The sequence below is a fragment of the Sparus aurata genome, chromosome 5 (assembly GCF_900880675.1).
Source record: "Sparus aurata chromosome 5, fSpaAur1.1, whole genome shotgun sequence".
In the NCBI taxonomy this organism is placed as follows: domain Eukaryota; kingdom Metazoa; phylum Chordata; class Actinopteri; order Spariformes; family Sparidae; genus Sparus; species Sparus aurata.
The window spans coordinates 19,700,102-19,726,525 of NC_044191.1; the positions used below are offsets into that span (position 1 = coordinate 19,700,102).

The 26,424-nt window shown below is 40.1% G+C and overlaps 1 protein-coding gene across 3 annotated transcripts in view; it reads left to right on the forward strand.

The window, feature by feature from the left end:
* Positions 1-26,424, forward strand: part of slc4a4a (solute carrier family 4 member 4a) — a 60,934-nt gene that overhangs the window by 21,786 nt on the left and 12,724 nt on the right. The window contains exons 5-21 of one of the 3 annotated variants that reach the window (XM_030416777.1): positions 144-279; positions 2,490-2,650; positions 4,516-4,695; positions 6,916-7,011; positions 8,536-8,612; positions 14,329-14,486; positions 15,039-15,126; positions 15,919-16,073; positions 16,872-16,982; positions 17,830-18,004; positions 18,100-18,233; positions 18,794-19,068; positions 20,667-20,737; positions 21,218-21,403; positions 21,523-21,636; positions 22,952-23,113; positions 25,801-25,979. In XM_030416777.1, the coding sequence (XP_030272637.1) occupies positions 144-279; positions 2,490-2,650; positions 4,516-4,695; positions 6,916-7,011; positions 8,536-8,612; positions 14,329-14,486; positions 15,039-15,126; positions 15,919-16,073; positions 16,872-16,982; positions 17,830-18,004; positions 18,100-18,233; positions 18,794-19,068; positions 20,667-20,737; positions 21,218-21,403; positions 21,523-21,636; positions 22,952-23,113; positions 25,801-25,979 (2,458 nt within the window). The remainder of the gene's footprint in view (positions 1-143; positions 280-2,489; positions 2,651-4,515; positions 4,696-6,915; positions 7,012-8,535; positions 8,613-14,328; positions 14,487-15,038; positions 15,127-15,918; positions 16,074-16,871; positions 16,983-17,829; positions 18,005-18,099; positions 18,234-18,793; positions 19,069-20,666; positions 20,738-21,217; positions 21,404-21,522; positions 21,637-22,951; positions 23,114-25,800; positions 25,980-26,424) is intronic. The other 2 variants (XM_030416778.1, XM_030416780.1) reach the window with 2 other exon arrangements.

Sequence of the window (26,424 nt, forward strand, 5' to 3'; positions counted from 1 at the left end):
CATGGTGAAAATCCCACCACCTCCACCTCCTCCTGAGGTCAACTGGAAGGGTCCTGCTGAGGAGGGGAAATCGGTGCCCAAACCTTTGCCCAATGGGCACCACTGCCAGCCTATGAACCGCAGTATTTTTCCTCTCTCCACAGTCTCGCCTGCAGCCGAGAGGATCCGCTTCATCCTCGGGGAAGAAGATGACGGCCCGGCGCCCCCACAACTCTTCACCGAGTTGGATGAGCTTCTGTCGGTGGATGGTCAGGAGATGGAGTGGAAGGAGACGGCCAGGTAAAGACCTCAGTCTCAGACCCTCAAAGTTCCTGTATTTGCCCCTTTTGATTTTACAGTTATGATCATCAGAAACTTTCTCCATTGACTTAAACTCAATCATTCAAAAATACGTTATACAGTTGACAGTGAAGTCATCTACACAGTAAAATCCTGTCATCTTTTAATTATGACGACGTACACATTTTGTACACCTAAAATCCTTTGTTCATTTAATTGCCTCTGGTATGGAGGTTTAAAACAATCTGTGCACAAACACTTTTAAACTTCAGCTGGTTGTCAGTCTAAAATCCTTTCTTCAAACACGAGAGAACTTGCTGCGTGCATTGAATTTGGAGCGGCATATAAAGTGAACCCACAGGTTTCTCTTGTGTGGCCCACCAGTGGGATGGGATGGGTTAGAGATGGGATGATTGTTTATACATCATTAGCATGTGAAGAGTGAAGCTCTCTCAGGGGGAAACTGGATCCCTGTGCTGCTGTTTGAGACTCCAAGTGATTTGTTATCCAAACCCCTGACCAATTATACCACAGATAGAAGTTACATTTTGCCTCACTGTTGGTTGAATGATTTTCAGAGGAGCTCTACTGAAGAACTCTGCTGTCAAAGCCATTCAGTACACTTGAAACAAGCTTTTCCTTTAACTCAGGAAGGCTTCATAAGGCGATGCGATAGTTGAAAAGTATTTAGAAAGTATTTGCCCACCATGATATTGACAAAATGTCTCACTTCTCCTCAGGACATTGATACTGTATTGGTAAGGGATCAGCACAGATGAGCTTTGGGGATTAACTCTTACTTTAATCTGGACTGAACCCAGTTGATTGGTTGATCATGTCATGTCAAGGAAAAAACACCTGATGATCTCAAACAGTCCAGAACTGTATCTAGCGGGGATTGTTTATAGTCCCTAAACTATACTTTATTCAGTATCGAGGGGAAATAAATCAGCAAAACGGTTTGGACAATAACATATACAAAGTGATTTTGAAAGATGACCACAAGAAAATATTTTTCTTCCCACGATGAAAGATTTCCCTGCAGTCAAAAGTAAAGTTGAATAAGAAATCAATCCAAGAGGGTCAGCAGGGCTAAAAAGGTTAAAAGCGGACAGCAGTTCCAGACCCTTCAAAAGTGTCCGTGTATTCTTATATGTTGCGCACAAAAGGTGAAAATAGAGGTAGAAAAATAATCAATCCTCAGTCTTTAATGCCAAATGTATTATTCTGCAAATCACTGCAGAGATTAAGACCCGTTCCAGTGTCTCACCAAGTGCACTCGGGGGACTCAAAATGAATAAAAGATCTCACAAGTGCTGGGAAGTGCTGGCTGTCCACCAAGTGCAATTTTGGCAGCCAAACTGGCCAAATAAAACGCTGGTATAGAAACAACTGCTCACAGCCTGTTCAGTTTCTCATCTCCCTGACTCTGAGGGAGGAGGGAGGGGAGTGTTTAAATGAACACATTAAGAAAAAAACAGACATGTTAATACTGCTCATGTTACCTTAACCATTCACAAAAAAGAGAATTGAATTCTCACACACTGTCCGCCCAGTCAGGTATTTTTCTGTTCATCTACCTTCGTGCATTAGACTTAGACCGTATGAAATGAATGAAGAGAGTCTGTTTACAAGTGCTTGTACTAAAGGATAATTATACGCATTTTATCACCTTTTTCTCAGTGAAGTGATGCTTTTTTTTGCCTTATTGAAGTAATCTTGATGTACATTACAACATTTGTAATGTATTTTGTTCAGGCTGTTGTAAATTCTAAAATTATTTGTATGTAATTAATTGTTAAAGTGTTAATTGTGTTTGGGATGCATCCATAGAACCTCTGTTGTACATGGGCATGCATGACACATTCATATATGTGTGTTGCATTGGTGAAGTATGATGTATTCAGTGTAAAAGTTGTGAGAAGCCTATTAAAACTTGGCATCAACTTCATCAGTCCTGCTTGTGTGACACAATACAAACACACAATAGACTCATTCTTTTGCTTTAGAAAATAACATCAGTTTATTTCAATATCCATATTTGTATATTGTAGTTTAGTCCATAATTCTTGGATGTGCCTCATTGCACTGCCATAATTTACCCAAGTTAATGTAGAAAAAGATATTTTAAAATCAAACCCTGTTTAGTTGTTTACTGTCTGAGTTCCTGGTTTAATCCAGTCATTTCTCTCCCTTTTTCATCCTGCAAGGTGGATCAAGTTTGAAGAGAAGGTAGAGAAAGGAGGTGAACGCTGGAGTAAACCCCACGTGGCCACGCTGTCCTTACATAGCCTTTTCGAACTGCGGACGTGCATAGAGAAGGGCACCATCATGCTGGACTTGGAAGCTTCCACTCTGCCTCAGGTTGTCGGTAAGCTGACTGCAGGTCACTCGTCAGCCTTTTTCTGTATTGAGATAAACTGCATTTAACTGCATATTGTTAATTTTGCATTGTGCCTTGCGTTTTGGATGACTTCACGCATAAACACATTAAAAAACAATAGTTGTACTTTTCCATAATACTACACTACTTTTCTCAAACATGTACTTGTACAAGGCGCCTGAACATAACCATGATAATGATTACTAGAATGGAACCAACAGTCTGTTTTAATTCAATCCAACTTAGTAGCCCTTTATCAATCTCAATTTCAAACCACCCTTACCACCCAGAGTGGTATGTCAGCCAGTTACAACCATTATATTTTTGACATTAAATGTTATTGTTTTGACACTGGGAACACAACCACTTTTGTCCACAGGGGCCTCCAAAATCAACAAAACAGCTCAATCAAAGTTCCTGGTAGTCGCTTTAAAAAAAAGTGAGAAAATATTCCTGGATCCGTCCCTTCATCTGGATCGGCACCAACAGTTAATAGGGTCTATTCTGGGCCGAGACCCATCCGCCATCCAAGTTTCTTGGAAATCCGTGCAGTAGATTTTTTGTAATCCTGTTGACAAACCAACAAAGAAGCAAGCGAACGGATGCGGTGTGTGTGTGTGTGTGTGTGTGTGTGTGTGTGTGTATATATATATATATATATATATATATATATATATATACACACCGCATCCGTTCGCTTGCTTGTTTGTTGGTTTGTCAAATGCAAAAATAAAAATCTAGCTAAAGGTTAAAGTAATTAAATAATTTTTATATAATGCTATTATATCACTCAACTTCCAGTGAATGTTGTAATTATTAATTTTAGGTGTCTTAATGTGTAACAGTCTTTTACCCTTACAATAGAGTGACATTGATAAAGGTCGGCACCTTCCTGCCCGTGATGCAGGAGCCCGTGCGCCAGTTTGATTTGATCTGCTCTGTGATGTACAGGACATTCAGAGCTCGTCTGTAGCGTTGCGTGCAGGTTTGTGGATTGATGCGTTGAACACATAACTCAGAGGTTTTCTTCTTTCCCCCTTCTTTGCTTTTAAGAGTAGCAAAAGGCCACAGCTCTCTGAAGTCAAGCCAATCCCCGTGCTCCACTGTATATTAGAACAGTGAGGAACTCGAACAGTAGTTTGTAAATGGTCACATAAAAACTTCCTAATTTGAGGACAGCCAGCTCTTCGTTTTTGTCTGCATGAGGGAGCAGGAGGAAGAGTTACCACTTGGAGTGATTAATGTGAAGTAATTGACTGTGCTGCACGGAGCGGACATGCCGAGCAGAGCGGGGCCTCTTGCTTTGAGGCCAGCTGACTGGACTGATGGGCCATTAACAGCACTACCCCTCTACAAGAGGAGAAACTCCCCGAGGCTGCTATCCGTCAGCATTCAGGCCTCCGACCTTCTTTTTAAAAATAGGCTAGACCTTTTGATTGAGCCGTTTCATGATGCCACAAAGACATTCATACAGGAGCATTACAGTCTGGGGGCCACTAATTGAGTCCTTACAAGTATGAAGAGACTTTCTATGTTGCTTTGAGTAGTGGCCTTGAGTCGTGATACTACATTGAGGCTGTTGGGTTATATGCTGCACGGAGGAAAAAGATACAGACAAAATGAAAACCTGATATGAAAGAACAGCAGAATTTATTTTTGGGTCGCATGTTTCACACAATAAATTTACGTTTTTAACTATTGCTCTTGACAAATTAAGCACGTATAAGATGTTGTGTGTTGTGTTAAACGCAGTGTGGTTAAATTCCAAGTTGCAAAACTGTCTCCTCTCGTGAAAAAACCCTAAAAATCTCTTCTCATCCTCTTCTGTCTCTCCCCTCCATCTGCACCACCAGAGCTGATCACAGACAACCAGATAGAGATTGGTCAGCTGAAGGCGGAGCTGAAGGACAAAGTCATGTACACGTTGTTACGGAAACATCGTCACCAGACCAAGAAGTCCAACCTGCGCTCTCTGGCTGACATTGGCAAGACGGTCTCCAGTGCAAGTAGGCTGTTTTCCAACCAGGAAAACGGTAATACTGATGCCAGTTTGGTGCAGTCTTCTGATTTTTTTATGTAAATGTAATGAACAAAAATCACTGAGTTTGAGTTAGATGTTTTTTAGTGAAGTTAAAAATCCAAGCTTCTTCTTACTACAGTAGATGCCAGTAACACTTATACTTTATTTTGGAGATGTTGGCTAAAAAAATTTAAATTTGACTGCTACTGCAGTGCTACTACTTCTCACTTCTACTCACTAAACCCATCATTCAACCAAAACTAAAGTTTGTAGATGCCTTTTTCTAATTCATCACAAACATTTGGTGTTATCATTCTAACAACACTCTTAAAAGTACTCACTGTAGGATACTGTACTAACTACATTCAAAGATGCGTTCCGCTGTAAATTTCCCCAATAAAGAACAGAGTCGGCGCATGAATTTTATGACACTGGTGAGAAAAGTTCAGGGCCATGACAAATCATAAAACCTGACCCAGTGTTTGGATAGGATATGACTAATGAACTTGAGAGATTATCATTAACAGTGGTTAAAATCTCTGAAGTTGCTGATGTGTATATTTGCCCACATGATTTACTTTTAATTTACATTTAAAAAGAAACGTAACACCCTTTTTTCCTCACACAGGACGGGCTGTCACTTTGCTTTGCTGACACTCATCTTGTCTTTTTACAGAGACTGAATCTAGATTTATGCAAAAAGCACACAGAAGTAATGGAAATTGGATAATAGGGCAGTTTGACAGGATTGTAGTTGTCTTATGAAATGGATTAAACATCAATCTGGTGTGTTCTGCATGCAAAGCTCATTGAAATGAATTCCATCACAAACATCCTTTGTTAATGAAATAGAGAAAAAGACTGGCTGCAGCAATGAGCAGGAGATTCCAGAGCGGTGAGATTTAAAGTTTCAAACGTGAGCAAAGTGACGGCCCTCACTCACACTGATGTCTCACTGCCGTGAGCACCACGTGTACGAGTGCTTTGATATTAACACATTGATTTACTAGATGTTTCACAGTGTTGACAATGTAATTAATGTGTTACCAGCCATGGGTCTTTGGAAAGTGAAGTTATTTATTACCTGCTATTAGATTTTATGCAACTGGTTTATGACTGTATCTAAAGAAAAGTTCCCTTTGTTCATGATCTACCTTGTTTCTGTGTTCAAATGGAAACTCATGGCATTAAAGCCTCAGGCTCTTATCATGATCGCTGTACTTAGATTAAGAGTTTCATTAATAATCATTAATTCATCACAACTTCGTGAGAATAAGGTACATCATCCGGTACAGCATTTGTCTGCTGTTGAAGTTTTCCTATCCAGTGACCCATGGTGACCTGATTTAATGACGCAACTCATCTCACCACAATGTTTGTCTTCACAGCTTGTAATTGTACTGATAACGTCATGTTTTACAGATTGTTAAAGGGAAAGTTCACCCCAAAATCAAAAATGCAGATTTTTCCTCTTACCTTTTTATGCTATGTTTCTTCATTTGGACTATTTTGTTGTGAGTTACTGCATTCTGGAGATATCAGCCATAGTGATGTCTGCCTTTTCGAATATGATGTAAGTAGATGGAACTTGGATGGTGGGCTCAAAGCACCAAAAACTACATTTGGAAAAAAAAGAACCTAACGGCAACGCCCCCTCCCAGTAATCATGACATTGTTGCTAAAGATAACCCACAGACCTTGTTTTGAGCAGTTTCATGTCGTTTCTTTGGACCTAAGTACAACCACCAATCACATCACCACACAGGAGGAAGGCGAGGATCTTATCATGGACCAGAGTGCAGGATGTAAACATTAATGGCTTCCACCTGAGCTGAGAAGAGATGCTCAGGTGGGGGAGACGATGCGGTTCAGTTTTTCAATTTATTTTTTTTCTTTTGAGTTTTTGAGCTCCACAAGCTGAATGGCATTTAGTTCCGCTATATTCAAGAGAAGACAGACGTTTCTAAAATCGATATCTCCAAAACTAGGCAACCCACAACAAAATGATCCTGATGGATGAAATACCAGGAAAGCTTATGGTTTTTATTTTTTTTTATTTTGGGTCAACTTTCCCTTTAGTAGCCACTTTATTTTCTTCTCCTAACAAATCTCCTGCTTTGGCTCAGTGGGCTTATCTATCAACTCTCCTGCTGTCTCTTCCTTCCATCTCTCTTTTCTTCCTTTTTTTTGCTTCCCTGGATTGGGCTTCATAACCTGCTGCTGCAACTAAAAGCTCGCAGTCCTCTTGAGAACTCTGTGACTTGCCTGTCGGGTCGCATATCAATGGAGGACTTGCAGTCCCAAAGGAGTACCAGCATGGACTGGCTTAGTAAGTTCACTGGACCCAGTCTACGTTCACACTGCAGACCATCTACCAGTTCTGAATCGCTGCTCATATTGGAGTTCATATTTGTTCCCTTTGAGATTAAACCAATCTGCCAAAGATGCCAAAATGTTATTTTTTGTCACTAACTGAATTTCATAGTCTTTAGTGTCTGGCTTCTTGGTACAAACACCAATACATGAGACTCAGGACACAGAAATTTGAAAATGTGACTGCAGATTTGTGTCACACGTTAGTTAAAGCAGTCAGAAGTGGAAAACTTTCAGCTGCAGTGTGAACGTGACAAACTCTAGTCTAACATACCACACCTATTACTCAGACTCAATGTAACAAGGACAGTAGAAGTCATTTTTATGTGCTTAATATAGTAGTGTCAGTAAATAGTTTGTCATCCCTGCTAGTTCAGGCTTTTTCTTTAAACACATTTTTTTATTAAGTTTAAGCAATTTTCTTTCCCAAACTTTACACCTATATTTGGCTTAGATTTGATATTTGATCCCCTTTTGTATTTCCCCTTAAATTTAGTTGCTTTACCCCCTTACTTGTGAATCTACTTATGGGTTACCTATATACAGTGAGAACTACAGTTTCATCATTTACACTGGCTGCATCATACTGACAAGCATGTTATTACCCACAATACTCAGGGGGCAGATGCATGAAAGGCTACAGTGGCATCAGATTTTGCGTTTGCTGAGATTCGTACTACCTGGATGACCGTCCCTTATCTCCGACCTCAGCTCCAGGACTGAAGTAAAGTCACGTTCTGCTGTCAGATCGCTGATGCTGGAGTTGACAAGCTGAAACCAAACGTCAGCAGAGCATCAATCAGAGTCCGCTGTCCACCTGCTTCACATGAGGAGAGCACTCAGTGGATGACATTGATGTGTGTCACTGATATTCTCAGTGAAGCTTTTCATTCATTTTTACAGAGTAAGGGCGGGAAAAACAAAATTATTATTATCATTATTTATTTATTTTAAAAGTTGGCACTGCATTTTTCATCTTGATCACCCACAAATGAGACAAGCTGAGACAAAGAAGAATAATCTCATTATTGACATGTAATACCGGACTAAAAATAGTCGAACATGCACATTTTGTTTTTCAATGATGCACTCTAGTCTTCAAGACTTTTAGCAGATTGTACGTATCTAGATCCAGTTACTGTCCCCTCTGTCAGTGAACTGTTGAGGTGTTCTTAGCTTTACTTAAAAGTTTTTCTCGAAACGCCTATTGATCGTTAAGTAGTAAGCAATTTATCCACTGGAGCGCTCCAGCCTGTATCAGATAGATGAGAGTTTAATGTGAGCTAAATCTCTCGTTTCTGTCTACGGTTTGCATGAAGACCGCTGTTGCCTTTTTTCTTTTTCGGCGCTGCATGTGGAGCAAACTGTCTGGGCCACTGTCTTTTCTTGGATCTCTGCCATCTGTTTTTTCCACTCAGTGCTCCATTCTTGCTGTAAAGTGAAGCCGGTCTAACTGTTCAGGGTTGATGTGCTCTAACAGATAGTCCCACCACAACTCACCGGAACCTGACCTCCAGCAGCCTGAACGACATTTCTGACAAACCAGAAAAAGAGCAGGTGAGTCAGCCTAATGATTTAATAGTGGAGAATCCCTTTTGTTTTGCTGAATTTATGTCTAAATGCCTTTGCTGCAGTGTTTCAGCACTGTGGACACCAGAGATTACCTGTCAATTAAAAAATTACCTTATAAAATGATGGGTTTCTGAAGATGATTCTACATCTTTTCTGCAGGCTAATGTTCTTGAGTTTTATTCTTATTCTTTCTTCTGCTGACTTCCTTCCTCACCCTCTGATATTAAGGAAGATATAGTGGCAGGTGTCCAAATGAAACATACTCGTAATGTGCAAAAATGTCTGGGTTTGAACATTGACTTTCCATCAATGTTCAAACCCAGAAATTTTTGCACATTATCCTTGTAGGATTATGAAAGTACACAACTCATTTTTACATTTTGATGCATGTTAATTTTTTGTCATCAATAAGAATGTTATCTGAAAAATCCTTTCAAGAATCACTGTAAAAGTCTTAAAAGTCTCAGAACATCTCAAAGGTTTAGCTGAATGAAGCTGCCTTCATCAGTGCTAATAAAGTAGAGCCTTTGGCTCATTGATATATATTTAAACCAGGGTCCATACTGTAAATTGTGTCTTGAATCTGTCACTGCATGGCCTATTATTGAACAATTGATTTTTAGGGATGAATAAAAGTTGGAGTGAAAAGTATTTTTTTCAGCATAACTATGTATCAAGCAAAGTCCAGGGCAGAATTGCAGGCCTGTATTGCAAAGCAAGCCTGATGTACTCTCAGCTGGAGGAACCAGTCAGCGGAGACTGTGGCCGCTGGTTCAGTGCAGAGATAACATTGTCTCAAGTACAGTACATTGTTCCAGCCACTGTCGTCATCACTCAGCCCTCTGCAGCTGCTCTGAACCTGCCACAGCCAAGTCTGTAAAACTATTTCCAAGTCCCTCGTGTAGTATCTCTTCTCAGTGTATCGAGAGGCTGCAGAAAATTCTCAATAAACGTTTTCCTTTAATGGTCAGTGTGGCGGTTCTTCTGCAGGGAAGATGAGGTGGAGAGTCTTTGCTGCAACGAATACCAGAAAGAGAGAGAGAGAGAGAAAAGAAATTAATGATTAAGTCAAAATGAAAAGTACACAAGAAGACGCACACTACCCTTCAATCTACTTCTGCTACAACTTTACGATACGCTGCATCTTTATGTGTCACACCCTGAGGAGACATCAATGTTTATTTTCTTCTTCCTCACCATGTTTATAAATTAATTTTTGTCAATTGCGATGTGTTTACTTCTCCGTGACCCGCTGGTATTGTTTATCTTATCTTTCCTGCTCATGGGCGAGAATGTTTCTGGAAGAATATCACAACATCAACTCGCTGTCTCGTTAAACAACATGTGTAGCAGAATAAGATCCTGTAGCACCTGAGTCTGTGTGAGTGGGTCAGAAAGAAAATGTATGATTAACCCAATCCTGTGCTCAGTAATGTTTTAGTATGCACGTATGATCAATGCACAAACTTTTTTGTTGTGCTTCTGAATAGACTTTTAAATTCCGTAACTCCCATTTCATTTTCACATCTGAGTGCATATATGTATTTTTAAAAAATTGGATAAGCAGCAAAACTAATTAATTTACAGATCAGTTTTCTTTTGCAGAAAACTGTCACATCTGCTGCCGTCGTCGTTGTTGCAGCAGATGACCACAAACTAGTCAATTGTCCCTTGGTGTTTTTCAGACTGGTTACATCACGCTGTAAGCTCCATTGATTCTCATAGTGGGATAGCTGGATTACCTCAGTTTACAGCAGATATTTGTTCGTATGTTCTCATCCCAGACCAGGCATCTGGGAGACAAGAATTAGGTCAGACCGATCCAGTAAGTCCTCCTGTGGGACACACAGTGTCGGAAAGAGACAACTAGACAGGAAGCACATCTCCTTAACCGAAGCTCTTCCACACCCACTCAGACTATAAATACCATTCAGGAGTTTTCTCTGTGGGCAAGTGATCGTTTCCACACTGTCTGATAACTTGGTGCTTGACGACAGAGATATGATGGCGGTAGAGATAGAGACATCTGCCGGGCAGATTCACATCGAAAGACTGAAGTGAGATTAAGTGAAAAGCTGAATTATGAATTAAAATGAATTAAAACCTCACTGATGCATTGTAGGGCTGTCCAGAAGGCCTTCACTGTGTTACAGTTTCTCAGTTTATCCAGTTGACAAACTCACATACCTAAAGGTGGTATTTAACCATAGAGATCGTTTTAGTTTATTTGCCAGGGTTTTGAGAGGCCCATGCTCGAGATTTCTGCTACCAATACCCAACTGAAGTAAATGGAATTTAGTTTGTGTTGTTCAAAGCATTTAAAACAATTTAAACATTTAACATCAACTTCTGTTTAGCTTGATGCAAACCATCCGGAGAGGAGCAGAAAGTAACTGGCATTTATCTACCACCAGCAGAACCAGCTGATTAATCAAAGAATCTGGAGAAGAGTGAAAATATCATCATATATGATATCTGTTCCATTGAGAAAAAGTGCAATTTTTTAGCTTTTTTTATGAAACGTACTCTCCAGTTCTGATATTACTTATTCTATAGAGGCTACGCCAACCGCCTAAGCAGCCACTGTTGTTGTTTTTAAAAATAACAGTCGCTTCTCTCGCTGGTCATCACATCTTAACCATACCCATAGCTGCCAGTAGTTCCTTAGACTCTAGTGGGTTCACTGCCAGTGTGTTTGGCCACAAGAGCACAGCTTGAAACCTGGCTAGGTGGATTTGCGATAGCACATGAAACAGACACTTTGAAAACATATTGAGACGGAAGCAGAAATCTCAGACATATGTAAGAATGTTCCTCTGGAATTTGGTTGAACTGACTTTTAAGGCGGCAGCAGGCGGAAGTTTTTACACTTCAGGCTTCAGGCAGAACTGCATTTGTTCCTGGTGCCAGTCTGGAGCCAAAGCTGGACAGGAACTGATTCAGGTAGTTTATAAGGGCAGTATGGTGCGGATTAGCAGTGAACGGACACAGGACAGGGTGTGCGGTTACACAGGTTTAACCTCTGGACTCAATGATTTACAGACAAACCTACTGCCAAGACAGCTCAACAGCCTCTGATTGGATCTGTTTGGATCTCACCAGTGGAAGGTCACAACTTTATGGGATTTCAGTCCTCAGAGGTTGATTGCAGTGATCCTGCCAGTACGTGATCTGAGTATTGCAGGCAGGTGTGATGACAAGTGACTGATGGACACTCTTTTTTTTAACCTGTGTTATTGTTGGTGTTTTTATCTTTTCTTTCTCAAAGAAGATAAAAATTAGGCCAATTCTTCTTCATTTACAATGAAATCTTTCCTTTGTCTTCTTGTGGACACGAGGTAACTGCTCCCCGACTGTATTTTTAGATCTGATTTTACGGTTTTGTTTGTTGTTTACTAGCAGCCAGTTGGTGTTGCTTGTAAGCTAATCAGATTCAGATCCTGGCACAGGTTTAAAGCCACGTTTAACTTCATCCAGTACTCTTATTCAGCTTGATAGCTTATCAGACTGTTCTCTGGACAGGTGATTCATTTTACTGTTATCAATATTAAGTGTGCACGATTAAAAAAACTGAATTGTCCAAACAATATATAAAAAACCAAACAACAGAAACAAAAATGATGTAAAAGTCAAAACTGCACATTATATTTGTTTACCACCTAGCACACGGGTGTCATTGGTGCTGCGTCCTTTACATGGAAAACATATATTATAGCCTCATGATATAATAGTCAACAGCCTTCATGAAATCAGTTGATACCCTAACACTATCAATGGGTTCATCTTGACAGAGTAGAGTCGAGGTTATGAAGATCTTTGTAGATTCTTCTTGCATAGATTGTCCTCAGTAATGTTGAGGATGAAGGCTGAAATCTGGATTGTGCGCGTCTGTTGGATTCTTGTATCTGCCATTTAATACGAGAGAAATCCATTCATGTAGATGGTTGTGTGATCGTATAAGCGTGGACGATTTACTGGTGGGGAGTCAATGGAGGAGTTCTATTAGAAGTTATAACATCTGTCCTTGAATTAAGTTTAAGAAGAATAAAAAATGAACCCCTGTGAAACAGAATGCAGAAATGTTACCTGAAAGGTGACATAAATGAAGAATCACTCATGTTGTAAATATAATGATTGACTAAATGGTCCTGTGGAGCAGTCCAACACATTCTTGTATTTCCAAAATCTTTTGAATACCTATGTTTACATATATGTTTATACTGTATACTATGGGACGACCTGCCAGCCAATAATTGAAGCTGATGTTGTTTGGTTTTTTTTAGCATTTCTCTGATTATTAGAATTATTTTTTATTTTTATCTGATTGTCAGTAAAATACATTAATGTAGAAAATGTGCCTCTTTGGCTCTGCTGCTGCATGCAATCTGCAAAGTAACAAATAACTATAGTTTTCAAATTTCAAAGTGGCGTAAAAGTAGATCTGACGCTGCGTCAGATCTACTTTTACGCCACTTTGAAATTTGAAAACTATAATGAGATAAGTGAGTCTGAGTATGACGTAGCAGAAAATAGAATATTGGTTGACTGATGTGTTTAAATAAAGTAAAATAAGAACTGTCATTTAATGAAAGAATCACCATCTTCTGCCAATGGGACATCATGTATATACTTTGAATCCTCTTGTGATGATTATACATTCAGAACAGATGAACCTTTATGATACTCAAACACACTCTTCTAATAGAAGGGGAAGAACACTGTCAGTCGGCCTGATTTCTGGTTTGGGGCAAACTAACAAATCAATTCAGAAGACTGAGCTGAAACGTAAACTGTTCGATGCGTAGAAGATGTTGAAGAAGCTAAACCGACATTGAAGTAAACCGTGATTATTTAACGTCCAGAGCACAGAGGTCAGATGAACTGTCGCTGGCTAAGACTCAGTCAGTGTTTCCCGCCTGCTCGCTGCTGTTTTCAAGTTAATATACAACAAAATGGTTTTCCATGACAATCTTATCTCAGTGTTTATGATTAATTGTATTTGAAGTTTTATTTATTAATGATCCCAACCGGTTCACAAGCATGCCACGCCATCATAAGAAACATCGTATGAGGCAGATAGGACTGTGGAACGAACTGTAAAGTGATGTAAACCGCCCGCTTTCATACCAATTTAAAGCATGGAAAATTGGAATAGATTTTTTTTGCAAAATGGACCGATAAAACAAATCTGAATCTCGAATCCTGTAAGATGAGTTAGCAAACACAGAGATTAGCAAGAAGAGGAACACTCTAAAAAGAATATATAAAAAAGGAAAAAGAAAATAATACAACCCAATAGCTTTATTCTTTAGATTTGTATTTACACTGTTAGGTCATGTTCACTCACTGCACAGCTGAGTTAAAGAGAGTCGGTGTTGAAGGGAAAGCTGTTAAGACCCGTTTGACGAAGAAGAGTTTAAAAGAGCAGAGACCGGCAAACAGCTCCTCAGAGACGACCTCACCTGTGGAGCTCAGCAGGTGTCTGGCCTCCGTTTTCATACATCTCGCCACCGCCGAGTCAGAAAGAAATACAGCCTTATTTAGGTTCCATGGGAGCCTCCTGGTTTGGTATTTAACTTGAATGGAGATTGTCGTGTTTGAAATAGATGGCTTAATTTGATGTGCGCTGTATTGAGTAGCTTGCTGGTGAGAACGTAACATTTATTGTCTCCTCCTGTTCTTCTCTTTTGTGCCTTTTCAGCTGAGGAACAAGTTCATGAAGAAGTTGCCGAGAGACGCAGAGGCCTCCAACGTGCTGGTGGGGGAGGTGGACTTCCTGGACGCGCCGTTTGTGGCATTTGTTCGTCTGCAGCAAGCTGTGATGCTGGGAGCATTAACAGAGGTTCCTGTTCCCACAAGGTGGCTGAGATTCATGTCGAGCTCCTATTTATGAATTCCTCAAGCGCATAAGTTCAATGAAGGGAGATGCACCAGTCGGATTTTAAGTAAAATTAGACTGCCTTACACATATGATTTAAGGTTTTAACACTGAGCCTAAAACTTATACCATATTAAAAAAACACACGGGGAAAACATCATATTTGGCTCTAAAGTGCCAACATTATGGCAATACCCATTTTTAACACCCTTTTAAACGTTTTATTATCATAAAACATCACTTGGAAATACCTGAGAGGTATTTGAATAAGATTTTTAATGTGAATAACATTGGGATGCCATGCAAAAAATGATATTCTTCCCCTGGTTCAAAAAGGGCCCTAAATAACAATAAAAAGCAACAAGGACAAAAAAAAAAAAAAACAGCTTCAGCTATCAGCCAAGTTGTGAAATTCTGGGCCGATATGATGTTTCAAGATGACGACATATGAATCCCTCTCTGACAATTTATCTGTGACATGAAAGTATGAGGAAACAATCTCATTAATCCAAATGATTTTGTTCCATTTGCAGATTTTTGTTCATCTTGCTTGGACCCAAAGGCAAAGCCAAGTCGTACCATGAGATTGGCAGAGCGATCGCCACGCTGATGTCAGACGAGGTCGGTCTGCCGCATTGAATTAACCCATATCGTCTGTGTTGTATTTCAGTGCTGATAGGGACAAATCAAAATGAAATCTTTCATGTAATGCAACGTGTCATTTTCACTCATAATATTTATGTTTTAAAAAAGTGACAAAAAAAGTATATTTTTATAATTATTCAGGCTAAAGTTTATGGTGCTGTTGTATTCAGTTGGATTTGTTGTCAGCTGTTCATATCATAATTTTGCTGACAATCAGTGTTACCTGCTACACATTTGGTTAGTGCTTCCTTCCTATTTGGATCCGTGCATTCAAGTTTATATCATAACTATGTTGAATTCTTAATGCTTAAAGTCATTCTACAGTTTCTGAATAAAATACTGACCAGGCTTTTAAATATTATTGGTGCAACATGTAAGAACTGGCCACCTGTTGAATTCAACTGCTGCCCAACTGTAGCTGACACTAACTTGCTAGCTTAGTTAGCCATGCAGGTAGCAGTCCTGACTGGGAGCTCAGAGCACGAGAGAAGTGTGGCTGTTTTCATTTTAGATTCAATTGCCAATACATGCCATTATACGGGTATTGTGTATTCTTAGTATTTTGTTCAGTTCAATGCAAATAAAACTTGAAAATCATATTCGTAAACTCTGATCTACACTGCTTCATTGGTGAGTTATGCTCTGTTGTGTTACTCTAATTATAATTCCTCCGATGTAACTTTACAGTTGGCTGCCTGGTGACACACTTCATGCTTTGACAGGTTTCTTTCACATTTAAATCCCTCGTCCCTTTCTGTCTGTATGCAGGTCTTTCATGACATTGCGTACAAGGCCAAGGACAGACAAGACCTGCTGGCCGGCATCGACGAGTTCCTGGATGAGGTGATCGTGCTTCCTCCTGGAGAGTGGGACCCGGCCATCAGGATAGAGCCTCCAAAATCCCTCCCCTCCTCTGACAAAAGGTTAAAAAAGTCCACGTGACAAAGTTCTCACTCTCTGTCAATAGTCCTCTTGTAACTAGGATAGCTAATCATTTTTAAAACTGACTCGGAGGATTATAAAAAGTAACAGTAGCCCAAAGGTGTTACCCCTTGAGAGATTTCCTTGTGATCTTATCTGAAACCACAACTGATTCTACAAGGACCTCAGGCTTTCGATCAGTCTGCTGGTCACTTATTAAACCCATTTCTATGCACGCATGCATGCACACACACACACACACACACACACACACACACACACACACACACACACACACATTCTTGAGCTGACACAAATATTATTTTTTTAATTCTGGCACCTCATATATAAGAATATGATGACTAGGTCACTGTCCTGCATGAAACATTTAAGAAGGAACAGATCAGCATGCGTTGTGAATGCTGTGTGTGCAGTAGCTGCATTATGTTAAAGAAGAGCAGCAGCTGCAGAATCACTGAGGTGTGTCCAGGTGTCCAGAACACTGTTCAATTATGAAAGAGCAGCAGTGGATTTATTTAAAGCTGAAGTTTTCTCAGTAAAGCAGGAAGGTTCATGATCAGTCAGGTTATTTAATCACATATCAACATCATCTGATGGACAGCACAAGAAAAGAGGCCACAGCATGCTGACACTTAAAGCTGTATTTTCAGGGACTGCGAGCTGTGTCAACATCCGCAGATATTTGAGACATTTAAATTTATGACCTGCATCAGATTTTCTTGTGATAAACTGTTAACCAAATGTAAATAGCCTAGAGACTGAAACACTGTGTGTTTTAGGAAAAACATGTATGCGGGAGGGGACTCTCAGATGAACGGAGATATGCCTCATGATGGAGGTCATGGAGGAGGGGGACACGCTGTTGGGGACGAGCTACAGAAGACTGGAAGGTATGGAGTCATGACGATTCAAACTCCAATTCTTTATTGTAACAGCGTAAAAAAGCAAAACAGTGAAGCACCTCCCAGTGCAGAATGTGAGACAAAAGTCGTAATAACATAGAATAGAATTAAATAGTCACTTAAGAATAAAATAGGCATTAAAAGGATAGTCAACACTCAAACTAGAGTACAATTGTTATAATGAACAAAACCAACAGTTTGAAAATATTAGTTTTCAGGTTTGAGAGTTGACAATGATGACTGAACATATGGATGAAAGTCACTGCATTTGCTGTAACACCAAAGATGTACGCTGAATGTATGTGTGACTTTCCTGGAAAATATCACAAGCAGCACACACTTAGTGACGCTCGCACCCAGCAGTGGCTGGTCGGCCAGAGAGAGCAGGTGGTTCGCACGCAACATAACAGTTTTGTTTGTCCTGGGCTCTGCTAGGAATAAACAGGAATAAACAATTCAAGTTGCTGTTAATGCTCATGGCCGAAGAAAAGACCAATAACAGCGGGCGATGAAAACTTTTAAAAAAGGTGCAAATCGCTTTCATGTTATATTGTAGCTACAATGAACCAAAAGCAGAAAAAAATGTCCTACCTGACAGATTTTGTGTAAAGTGTAAAAAAATAAAGAAAAAGTAATTGCTTAACATGATGTTGTCTTTAAACTCACAGTGTTTATGGTTCACTGGATATGATTTTCTAATTAAAATGCATCATATATTGTAGTTTTTCTGGGGCTGCATACAAATAATGTAAACATATATTCATACCGTTGGTTTTGTTTTGCTTTGTGGTCATTTTGTGGGAAAACAAGACATCTTCTGTGTCTCTGTTTTTAGGTTTTGTGGGGGTCTCCTACTTGACATCAAAAGAAAAGCGCCTTTCTTCGTCAGTGACTTCACCGATGCATTTCACATTCAGGCCTTGTCGGCCATTCTGTTTATTTACTTGGGAACTGTGACAAACGCCATCACCTTCGGAGGTCTGCTGGGGGACGCTACAGAAAACATGCAGGTCAGAATGAGACTTGAACCTTTGACCATTTGCAGTTTGAGTGTTTGTGATTCATGTTCTGATTCGCCCCTCACTGCTCACCTCCATGTGCGCAGGGTGTGTTGGAGAGTTTTCTAGGCACAGCGATCACCGGTGGGGTATTCTGTCTGCTGGCTGGGCAGCCTCTCACCATCCTCAGCAGCACCGGTCCTGTTCTGGTGTTTGAACGGTTGCTCTTCAACTTCAGCAGGTGTGTTCTTCATTTCCTCAGTTCTCCAGAGGCCGAACTACTAATCATACATGGTTTTGGGCTTGAAAAGTACTTCTTCATATGCCACACTTTCATTGATGAGACTCCAAAAGCGCCCAACCCTGCTCATTATAAATTTATCCCAAATCTCTACCATATGAAACGACCTTGTTTTTCACAGAATTCATTCCGATGAAGATTTTGAGAATAAGGTCAACATATTTGAGGTATTTTAACACCTTTTCAAAGCTGAAATGTTATGGGAAAACAAAGTTGTATTTTTAGGACTCTAATATTCAAATGCAGTAACCAGGTGAAACCACTCAGTCAGCTTTTATCTGCCAGTTGTTTTCACTTTTGTCTTGAAATACTATCCTTTTTTCTCAAAAAAACAATTACAGTTTTATTCTCCATAATGTTATGACTCTTTGATTTAGATATAACATCTTTCAAAACCTTTTCTTTATTTCCTCCCAGTCGCCCTAAAGTTCATATTCAACTTAAAATACATGTGAGACTATTCAAGAATATCTGTCGTGATTTGCTGTTCTTTCATTCAGAGATAATGACTTTGACTACCTGGAGTTCCGGCTGTGGATTGGCCTGTGGTCAGCGTTCTTCTGCCTGGTGCTTGTGGCCACTGATGCCAGCTTCTTGGTTCAGTACTTCACCCGTTTCACTGAGGAGGGCTTCTCCTGTCTCATCAGCTTCATCTTCATCTATGATGCCTTCAAGAAGATGATCAAATTAGCCCACCACTACCCCATCAACGCCGAGTTCAGGATGGAGTACGTCACGCAGTATGAGTGCCTCTGTATGGCCCCTGCTATTCTAGGTGAGATGTTCTTTAACTGAGTAGTTTAGGTGACATTGCTGTGTGTGTGTGTGTGTGTGTGTGTGTGTGTGTGTGTGTGTGTGTGTGTGTGTGTGTGTGTGTGTGTGTGTGTGTGTGTGTGTGTGTGTGTGTGTGTGTTTAACCCATGGATGGCGATAAGACACAGACATTTTTTTTCGTCTGATTTAACATAATATTAGACCTGGTGTTAATGTGGGCACAGTACGAGAGAGGAGCATTGTGTAAACCAAGAGGATTACAGAGTCACTGAGTTTAATTGGATAAGAGGAGGGGTTAATACGCTTGTAATGGTGTCATTGTTTACACGAAAATGTTTCAAGGTTTTCCCATTTTTCATGCAACATGTGTTGAGGAGGATGGCATGATAGGTCACTTTAATTTGGGCTGATGTCAGGAATAATTTAAGATTCATAGGCTGCTGAGTCATAGTTTGGCATGAATGGCAAGATATTTCTGTGTGACGTTGCGACAAAGCATTTTCTTTTGTTGGGACTCTAAAAAAGTGAACAAGTGCTGTTGATTAGACTTTAATACAACACAGCGTGCCTCTTTATTTTCTTTTCGGATGGAGGATGGGAGATGAAGAGGTGGCAGCGCTGAATTACTGGTAATCCCCTGCTGCTTTCAAAAATATCTCTCTGACACACACACTCACTCACACACACAGACACACGCAGACATAAGCTAGTCCTCATGCTGCTCCACATAGAGTACATTGCATACCACAGAAGAGGAAGTCACAGATGCATATTTTTTCGAGTGAGCAGCTGACGCATCATCCAAACAGCATGGTGTAACATCGACCATAAGTTGAGGAAACTCCTGACTGCCACTGAGGCCGAGCCTGGAGACCCTTTTGTTGGTTAACACTTTGGTCTTGAGTGAAATATCTCTAAATTATTTTTAATATATTTTTTGAAGACAGCAGGGGGGCAAGAGATGCAACAAAGGTCATCAGTCAGACTTGAACAAAGATATTTTAGTTCACTGTCACAGTGGTGTCCCTCAAGTGAAATCTCTTGACAATTGGATTGTCATGAAATTTGCTACGGACATTGGTGGCGCTGAGATTAGCCAACATGCTAAATGTAAGCATGCAAGAATGACAACTGTTGGGATAGCAACATGCTGGATATATGCTAAGAGAACATGCTACATTTAACATTGGCATTTAACTTAAAGTACGACCATGCCTGTGCTTGACAACAGTACAGCACATCTTAGATTAAAGGGTAACTCCACTACCTTTTTTTAAGCGTGTTTGCAGGTCTTGGGGAGTACTACTGCAGATAAGATCAATGTAGTATGACGTCATTTGTCGCTCCAGAGGAAACTGCTTGCAATCTGATAAATTGCCTCCAGGGATGTCATTCACAACAACTGTTGCATTGTGAGCAACTTTGGTTACAGGTTTTGAAAAGGAAGAAGAATGTGTTGAATAAAGAAAACGATATCTCTGGTTCTGCTGTATCAATTTTGATGTTTTGGTTCCAAACCGTCCATATTGAGTCCAACAGTGCTACACTGTGCATTTTTTTAAACTTGTGCTGAGAGGAAGTTCTGTTATGTTGTTGCAGAGAACAGCACTGACATCATCAGTGATCCTCTGGAAGGTACTTCCATCTGGTACTTCAACAACACTGATCTGGTAAATATCATTTCAGTCATTTTTAACTGTGTTCACTTTTCTATTTGTATTGCCTTGGAGACTGTTATTATTGATAACATCCTGAACTCTGACGTACTGCACTGTATATATTCCACTGATTTACTCCACTGAGCAGCGTTGAAGCTGAAGGACTTGGATTGTACAATCTTGAAAAGACAAATCTCATTCCAACCACAAGTAGGGAGATAAAGGAGAAAATTGAAACAGACAGTTGTGTTGTGTTTGTCAGTTCAATTATGTTAGACGGAAAATGGAACAATCTGATAAGCACATTGTTTCCAAATTGAGGTCGGCTTTCTTTATCTCTCTTTAATTCAAAACACTGAAAGCAATGAGGTAGTTATTAATCGTTACGTCACAGTGCTTCACCTGAAAGCCCTCTATTGTATCTGTCACAGCTTTACCGTGACACTTATGCATGAATAATTGTGTCTTTATAATCATCTTTCCTCTGTGCAGCCAATGAATGCCACATGGTCGTCGCTCACAAAGACAGAGTGCTTGAAGTACAAAGGCGAGCTGGTGGGGAAGGCCTGCGAGTTTGTCCCAGACATCACCCTCATGTCCTTCATCCTGTTCTTTGGCACTTACACCTGCTCCATGTGTCTGAAGAAGTTCAAGACCAGCCCGTTCTTCCCCACCACTGTGAGTCACACACACCACCGTCATTTAATCCAACAGGTCATCCGCCAAAGAGATGAATTGAGTGTCCAAATGTTTGAACAGCAGGTTACAGTGAAGTGTTTGTGTGGACTTTCACCCAGGTGAGGAAACTCATCAGTGACTTTGCCATCATCCTGGCCATCCTCATCTTCTGTGGGGTTGATATGCTTGTAGGAGTCGATACCCCCAAACTCATCGTGCCAACTGAATTCAAGGTGAGTCCCCTCCCTGCTCTGTAAGAGTTCATGCAGAAAGCTCAGTTCAGGTGCACTTTGTAAAAGTGGATTGCCTGCATGAAATATAATAACACTCCAACAGACTCTTGTCTAAAACACAAGCTTGCATTTATAGTGCCAGGCAGTGGTGGAATGTTACTAGATAAAGTACTCTACTTAAGTGCAAATTCAACATACTTGTACTTAACTTGAGTATTTCCTTGTTTACCCTACTTTATACTTATATTTCAATACATCAATACATCTCAGAGCCAAATATTGTACTTCTCACTCCACTAAATTTGTCTGACAAGTTACTAGTTACTTTCCAGATGACATACCCTTGCTGTCCATTGGAAACCATGTATCTCCAAATGTGTTCACTTCGAGAATTGTCAATATTGTTTATTATTTTCCTCCAACTTTTAAGATAAATAAACAATTTTTTAAAAAAAACCCTTGGATGAGCTGAAAAACGTATCATCACAAAGCTGATAAAGGGTTGTTTTCCTGACACTCTGAAAAGTTAACTTATCAGAAATGCATGGCATCGCATGACAGTGATGCAACACACTTGATTATCTGGTAGAATTTGATGCATTGTTGTAGATCAAACGAGCCAGCAGTATATACAGTTGATAAAATGAGTTTAACCTTAAACATCCACGTCAAAAAAATGCAACATACACATAAAGCAGCAATGGTATTAATCCAAATCATCACATGTGATAGTAAAACACTGAACAGGAACTATTTAACTTCAGAATGCATTCATTTGCTTACCATACTTTGTATGTAGGTACATTAAGCTAATAATGATAATTATAATAATAATAATAATGCAAGCTTTTATTCAAGTAAGGTTTAGTCTGGTCTTAGTACTTTTACTTCAGCAAAGGATGTGATTACTTCTTCCGACACTGGTACCATGTGAAAACAATGCAGCTAAAAGGTAAAATAAAACTAATTGTTTGTTTTTAAACCACTTAGTCTAACATGATTTCTTTACAGGCAGGTCATGGAAACACAAGCTTAGGTGGTAGAGAGAGAAGCAAATAACTGTACAGTAGGGCTGTTGGTTTGATCTTCAGTCTGGCTGTCAACATGTTGAAAATCACCTGGAGCACCAAATTCCAAAGTGGTCAGTGCAGAAAGACATTTTTAGTATGTGCAGGAATGTTGCACTGAGCTGAGCTTACGGTAAAATATAGTGTTCGTCAAAAGCAACCTACATATGTTTGGATTCCTTAAAAGTAACAGTTTCTGTCCGTGCATTAAGCCTGATGTGTCGAAGCTTCTCTCTTCCTCCTCATAGCCAACAAGTCCTAACCGGGGCTGGTTTGTGCCCCCCTTCGGAGGAAACCCCTGGTGGGTTTACCTGGCGTCAGCTCTTCCTGCCCTGCTGGTCACCATACTGGTCTTCATGGACCAGCAGATTACTGCTGTGATCGTCAACAGGAAGGAGCACATGCTGAAGGTAAATAAGAAACCTTAGTCACAAAATATGTGTTTTTCTCGGCCAGGGGTCCGTTTCACAAAGCAGGTTTAGTGAAAACTCTGAGTCTGTTAACCGTGAAATGAGGGAAACTCTGAGTTTTCCGTTTCACAAAGGGAGGAAACTCAAACCAGAGAAAGAGGGGTAACTCTAGCCTGTTTCACAGAGAGAGGTAACTTAAGCTCTCGGTCAGTTACCATGGTAACATACTCTATGAACCTAACCTGGTCGGGACCAGGTTTTTCTTAACAAACCTTGAGTTTCTCTCTGTCTCCGCCCTCTTTCAGCCACACACGGTATTTGATTTCCTCATTCATTCAGTCAGCAGGTGAGTTTTGGCGTAGTATAGTTCTGCCGTCTGTTTTTTGAGAAAATCATTTCAAAAATCAGTCAGTAGGCCTACATTAGAAATTATATTAGGTGGCGACTATTTTCACTACCATGGCATGTCCTTTTGATAATGATCCCGTGGATGAAGGTGCAGCATTACTGCGCAGAGAATTAAATATTCGTCGGGAGATGATTGTGAGACCGCGCATAGATGTTCTTGCATTTCCAGAGAATTATCTTTTTGAGCGGTACCGTTTCACGTCACAGTCCATCATTTACATACACAACCTACTCCGTCCTTACATTTCTAACATTGCCAACCGAAGTCATGCTCTCACATCCCAGCAGATATTGTGTGTTGCGCTGTGTTTTTTTGCAAATGGGAGTTTTTTATACAACGTCGGAGATGCAGAGCACTTGAGCAAGGCAACTGTATGCAGAGCGGTCAGAAAAGTGTGCCTCGCCCTGAAACGGCTACTACCCATCTTTATCATGTTCAGCTCCTCTGCCTCCGTTAGAGGTGGCGGTGCTGGGCCACCACCCGTTTTACGGGCATCTGCTTTCTTTCTGTTGGCTGAGTAGAAGTCTGTGTTAGTTTAAATAGGCTTAATTATTTAACAGAACACGGTATAGATGAGAAGACATTTATGTGTGTAAAAAAAACAGCATTATGTTGGGGATAAAACAACTGTACAGTCAAACAGCCACTTAATATTTACTTTACAATGTAAAACATGATCAAAATGAGGTACCCCCATGAGATTATGCCGAGGTCTAATGTTTTTATGTTTCATCTTAAGCTGCAGCCAAGTGCGCTTCTCTCCCTCAGGTTTTCACCTAAATTAAATAAATTAATAGGCTACCACTCAAGCAGTTTCCCCCTGTAATATTATTGTGATTGCAAAGGACTACATTTAAACTTACGCATTGACCGGAGCACCAATGTTCTCCCACACCGTCTCCCTCTCTTTTGCTGCTGCAGCGGTGTTACACTTCCTTCTAAAAACGTGCTCAAACTCACCGTATGAGCGCATTCATATTTCCAATTCCAGTGGGGTGAAAAACGTAGCCCTCCTCTTCCCCGTTGCCATGGTGACTCGTCGAATTGGGGCTCCATTGATGCTGTCTTTTTATACTTGTGGTGCACGCGCTTAACTCCAGGTTAAACTACTCCGAGTTGATCAAACTAACTCAAATCAGCTGTTCTGGAACCGAAAACTCAGAGTTTCCTATCTCAGAGTAGATCAACTCAGAGTTCAGGGTTAGACTCAGAGTTTGTTGAACCTGCTTTGTGAAACGGACCCCAGGTGGTAAATTGTGACCCAGTAGAGGAAAGTCTGTATGTGAGTGAGACAGTGGAGGGCTGGGAGTCATTTCTGTTGTGCTCTGGTACTTCAGATGGCAGATCTGCATCTAAGAACATGGCCAAGATTTAGCGAAAATGCTTGAATCTGCATTTAACACAATGTAGAAAACAGTCTTTTAAATGAAACAAAAAATATATATATATACAATGTTTTCATTGCAGTAAAAAGAGTCAGGCTTTCACCTTCTTTCTGGTTGTCTGTCTTGATTTATGTGAAGCAGGTATTTTTATGCGTTTCCCACAACAAACTGCAGTTTGTACAGGACACTTTCTACCTTCACACTATAGTTAAATATTGTTGTCATTCTTCTCGTGGGAGTGAGAGATATTTCACGGCAGTGACTGAACACAGTTCAGTTCAAAAAGCAAATACCTGAGATGTTCAGAGTCACTGCTGAGGCTGAGCAGTGACTTTTCTATATTAGTCGAGTGACTTTTTCCTTGAAAGACTACTTGAGTCATGTCAGAGAACTTTTTATAAATGATAGGGCAGCAACTATCAATTTTATCATCCTTTTTACTGCTGATGAGTCTGCTGATTATTGTCCCGATAAATCAATACGTTGTTTTGTTTGTTTTTTTGTTTTCAGAAAATGGTCAAGCATGTTGATCCGTGTTCAGTTGATCAATCATCTGCCAAATGTCTTGTTTTGTCCACAACCCAAAGATTTTTTTAATTAGTGTCATAGAGGAGAATGAAAACCGAAATTATTCACAGTTAAGAAACTGGAATCAGAGAATGTTTACCTTTTAAAAACAAACAAGAAATGATTACCAAATTATCATAATAGTTGTTGATTAATGAATTATTTGACAATTAATCAGTTAATTGATTAGTTATTGCATCTCAAATAAAAAAATAAGGGGCTGTCTCCTGGGTTTTAGGTTTGCCTGTGCCCGCAGCCATGCATACTGTCCATGCATACATGTGCACATACTTGACCTTTGACCTTGTGTTTGTTGTCCATACCAGAAAGGGGCAGGTTACCATCTGGATCTGTTCTGGGTGGCCGTTCTCCTGGTGGTTTGCTCGTTCATGGGCCTGCCGTGGTACGTGGCTGCCACCGTTATCTCTATCGCTCACATCGACAGTCTGAAGATGGAAACTGAAACATCGGCTCCTGGAGAGCAGCCGAAGTTCCTGGGTGTGAGGTAAGACTGCTACAGTATGTGTGTAAACCATACACTGAGCATTTCATTAATAAATTGTGTTTTACTTTTTGTTCTGCATCTGGATCCACATCTGATTGACAGACAATCACCCGGATGGCAGCAATGATGTTTTTGAGAATACCAAACTCCTGTTTGGGAATATTGGAGTGTTATGAGACAGTGTAGTTCATGAACACATAGTTAATTAATTGTACCCTGTTGCTTTAGCACCATCTATAGGTGAGATACCAACAAATGCTACAGAATCATTCTGAGAAGTTGCGCACCTGTCATCAAAGTTTGGATGAAGCTACAATTCAATGTGGCAGCCACAGAAAGTAGCCTTTAGCATAGCAAAAAAACAAATGGATCCAGATAACTTAACACATCATATTAAATTGAGATGGAAATACATTTAAAGATGGATTGCAGAAAAACATCATGT